Genomic DNA, 4,047 nt, shown 5'->3' with positions numbered 1-4,047 from the left:
AAAACATTTCTGATATATTAGTACCTAGTTTTTATTAGTCTGTTTGAAGTAGTGAGATAGACAGTGTTCTATTTATATATTTAAATGGTAGAGGTTTGTGATAGAAGTATTTAAGTTGGACAAGAATTATGTTCATTGTTTATCGTCTTTTATTTTTAAGTCTCTGAAGAAAACCTGGAAGTCTTTCCAGTCCAGTAGGTGGCAGTAATGCACCTATAATTTGGCTTCCAGACGCCAAAAGCAAAAAATATCCTAGGGAAGATGACCTGGAAAATATATAGTAGTCTAATCAGTTATTGTCAGAATTAATTATGGAACTGGCTTAGTGGATAGAAACTTAAGTGGATTCAAGTTTTAATTCGTTTGTTTTTTCTGCCAATCTAATTCTCAACACTGCTGTCCAGCAGGTGGCGGTAATGCACCTATAAGTTGCCAGCCAGCCGCCAAAAAAAAAGAAGAAAAAAGAACAACAAAGAAGAAAGAAACCCGGAAGTGTTTTTTTCCGGAAGAACGATGATTGCGTTGTATAGATCATGGAGGAATAATGTTTCCGTGGATAATGCGGGAGGCTAGCGAAAATGTTTACTAGCGATTGTCGGTTTTTGTAACACATCCCCGTGCAGAAAACAACAAATAGCAGATACAATAATAACAATAATACGCTATTGTGTGATGAAACGATGCCGCTGGGGTTGAAGCCGTGTTGTGCGGTGTGTAAGACGAACTCGTCGTCGATGTGGAAAAAGGGAAACCAGGGAGAAATCCTCTGTAACAACTGCACAGCTAAAAGCACCGTGACAGGAGCGTCAGGCCTGGCGGTGTCCTCCAGCACGCAGCAGAGTAATGGCGGGGGGAAACAGGTTCGTGCTCTGTAATGCTGTTCACACATATAAACACTTCTTTACACCTCAGATCCGTTATATATGCACCATTGAATTATGGGTAATTACATTCAAAACTGGTTAAAAAAAACAACAACAACAGAACATCCAGAAGCGTCTGGACGTATATTATATAGAGCAATTGCATTTTATAGATAAAATTCGAACCTGGACAGAGTAAAATAAAAAATTATCCGCATTTCGGTTATGTTAAACTTATCAGGACTTTGTGTTTAAGATTATTGTCTCCCCAGTCACTGCTGTGCAGGTGTGAACAAGTTACATCAGTTCATTTGTAACTGCGGTGCGAGCAAAAATGGATGCCCTGCTTGTGATTTGCACAAAAGAAAAACAGTGTGCAGTGTTTTTTTTTTTTTTTGTGGTCTAAGGGTGTACCTGGAAACAACTTGTGGAAGAGCACGATCATCCTCAATCGCTGATGGAGACAAAGTTCAAAAGTCGACCATCAGCTGGAAAATTCTTCAATACTTACGGTTTTCTGGGATTCTCAAGGGCCAGTATTGGAACGTTATCAGGAAAAAGGTTCATCGATCCTTGTGATCCTTCATGACGATATGACAATGCTTTTTTTTTTTTACATACTTCCCTGGACACGCTGCAGAAACTTGGTTTTGCGGTGTTAAATCGTCCTCCTCCCTACAGTCCTGCTCTCACTCCTTTAGACTTTCACCTGTTTGGTCGTCTAAAAGCAGCCTTACAAGGACAAAGATTCACTTCTGATGAAGCAATAAAAACAGCAATATGTTCGTGGCTTGCAGCTCAGCTTTTATTTTAAAATTACGGAAAAACTAAAGTTTCTTGACTGATTGGACAAAGTAATGAAAAATACGCATTTGTGTTTTCTAAAAGTTAATTAAACAATTTTACAGCCAAAGTGAGACTCCTTTTTGTTAAGGTCAGGGTTGTAGGATAAAATCTATGAACCAAAATTTATTATGTTTTTGAGGAAGAAATCTTTTGCTGTTAATATATTATTAATAAGTTGTTAACATGATGTTTTCAACAGCACAAATGCAGCTTTTAAAAAGCCCAGTTTGTGACTGTTATCCAAAATATGAGGGCTGTACTAAAATCTGGAATAGTTCTTACAAGAACAGGATTGTGTCAAGTGCATTTGCAAAACCCATCAAGAACCATAATGAAACCAGCTCTCATAAAGACCTTCCCAGGAAAGCACTACTAAAAATTACCTCTGTTGCAGAGGAGAAGTTTATTTGGAGTTACCACCGGGTTTTGAAGATGGTGCAAATGGATGCCTTGTGTATAATACCTTTGTGTAGAGGAAAAGTCCTCTACTGAGATGTGCAATGTTGACCAATATCAGTTAATAATAGAAAAAAATGTATGCCTCTTTTTGCAGTACGACGCTTACATTATTATTTTAATGGTAGAAAGGGGTATTTCAAGATTGCCAGATGTTTGTCACCCTCCGATTGACCTATAATCTGGTTTCTTTAAAGCCAGAAGCAGTGCATTTAATTTCTTTGGACTTTTCTTTCTAGACATGCTCAGGAGAAAATAATTATTTGAACAAATGTTTTTTTTTTATTTTTATTTTTACTTAAAACTATGGGTCTGCTTAATTCTTGCATGTTGGCATACATTATACACAATGCAACAGGAGTATAAAAACTGTTTATCACTATTATCGCCTAACTATGCCGAAGCTTAATACCAAAATTGCTAGTTATTCATGCAATAGTTGAACAGTTGGACCATACAGGCAGCTGGCAAGGTGAAAAGGAACCTGTAAACTTTTCCTCAAAAAAAAAAATTGTAAAACAGACAGAAACAACACTGTTTTAACAAGACACAAATCACTTAGATCTTAAAATTACTCACAAACAAACTGATCTCTAAAGGTTGTCTAAGTTTGCAGTCGGTTTTATATTCTTACTTAGCTTAATTAAGTATTAATATGCCCTAAGGTTAGTTTAAAAAAAATATATATATATATATATTAGTTTTTTGCACATTTTAATTTATTTTAATTTAAAAGATCTGTTTTATATTCTGGTGTCCAAACAGTCTAAACAGGAAATTCACCGACGGTCAGCTCGATTAAGAAGCACCAAGTACAAGGCGCCGGCGTCTGAGAAGAAAGTTTCATCAAAAGGAAAAGGAAGACGGCATATTTTCAAACTTAAAAACGTAAGCACTGGTTAAGCTGAAATATTTTAAATATGTAAAAGTAAAATTTCAAGTCTATCAAATATAAAGAGACATTTATGCTTTTCTTTTTCAGCCTATTAAAGCTCCGGAGTCTGTTTCCACCATAATCACATCAGAGTCGATCTTTTACAAGGTAGATAACCCTACTCATCCATTTTATTCTAATGAGATACAGAATGGATTGATCGTTCCAGGCCTCCAATTTAATGGCTCTTTCTCTTCCATCAGGGTGTTTACTATCAGATAGGGGATGTGATAAAGGTGATAGACGAAGAGGATGGGAAACCTTATTTCGCACAGATCCGTGGCTTCATTCAGGACCAGTACTGCGAGAAAAGTGCTGCGTTAACATGGCTGATTCCTACACAGTCCAGTCCGAGAGATCACTTTGATCCTGGCACTTACATACTTGGTAAGTTCATGTACAGTATTGTATTCTTGTTCAAAGATCCACTGGCAATAGATATAAGAATTAATATTTGTCTTTAATTATACAGGTCCAGAAGAGGATTTGCCCAGAAAAATGGAGTACCTTGAATTTGTTTGCCACGCACCATCGGAATATTTCAAGTCAAGAAGCTCACCATTTCCAACGATGCCCATTCGCCCAGAGAAAGGCTACATCTGGACCCATGTTGGACCTACGGCCACTGTGGCAATCAAGGAAACTGTTGGTTGTAATTAGATGGAACTTTATGAACTGAAATAAATATACAAATATTGATTTGGTGGACATTATGTTCTTTATTATGTCAAACACAAAATGTTATTCCTCCTGACATTTTTTCTGATGTTCCCGCTCAGTGTGATGGCTACCATGTGACTCTTTCATAGTTAAGTTGTTCAGGTAACATTTCCTTAACACACATTATGGAAAAAGTAATTCCACGTTGTGAATACCTCACCCCTGCCCAGTACTTTGCTAAATGATAAACAGTTGGACAGACTTTGGTGCTGGATGTACAAACTGAAA

General features: G+C 36.9%; 1 protein-coding gene across 1 annotated transcript; it reads left to right on the top strand.

The window, feature by feature from the left end:
- The first annotated feature begins 487 nt into the window (after positions 1-487).
- Positions 488-3,798, top strand: gatad1 (GATA zinc finger domain containing 1). The gene is made up of 5 exons (XM_053491569.1): positions 488-860; positions 2,931-3,053; positions 3,148-3,207; positions 3,303-3,486; positions 3,572-3,798. Exons 1-5 carry the CDS (start codon positions 681-683, stop codon positions 3,757-3,759), a joined length of 735 nt encoding a protein of 244 aa, XP_053347544.1. The 5' UTR covers positions 488-680; the 3' UTR covers positions 3,760-3,798.
- The last annotated feature ends 249 nt before the right edge of the window (positions 3,799-4,047 follow it).

The sequence above is a fragment of the Clarias gariepinus genome, chromosome 3 (genome assembly GCF_024256425.1).
Source record: "Clarias gariepinus isolate MV-2021 ecotype Netherlands chromosome 3, CGAR_prim_01v2, whole genome shotgun sequence".
Taxonomy (NCBI): domain Eukaryota; kingdom Metazoa; phylum Chordata; class Actinopteri; order Siluriformes; family Clariidae; genus Clarias; species Clarias gariepinus.
The sequence above is the reverse complement of the archived record's forward strand: the minus strand, read 5'-3'. Positions and strand labels throughout refer to the sequence as shown.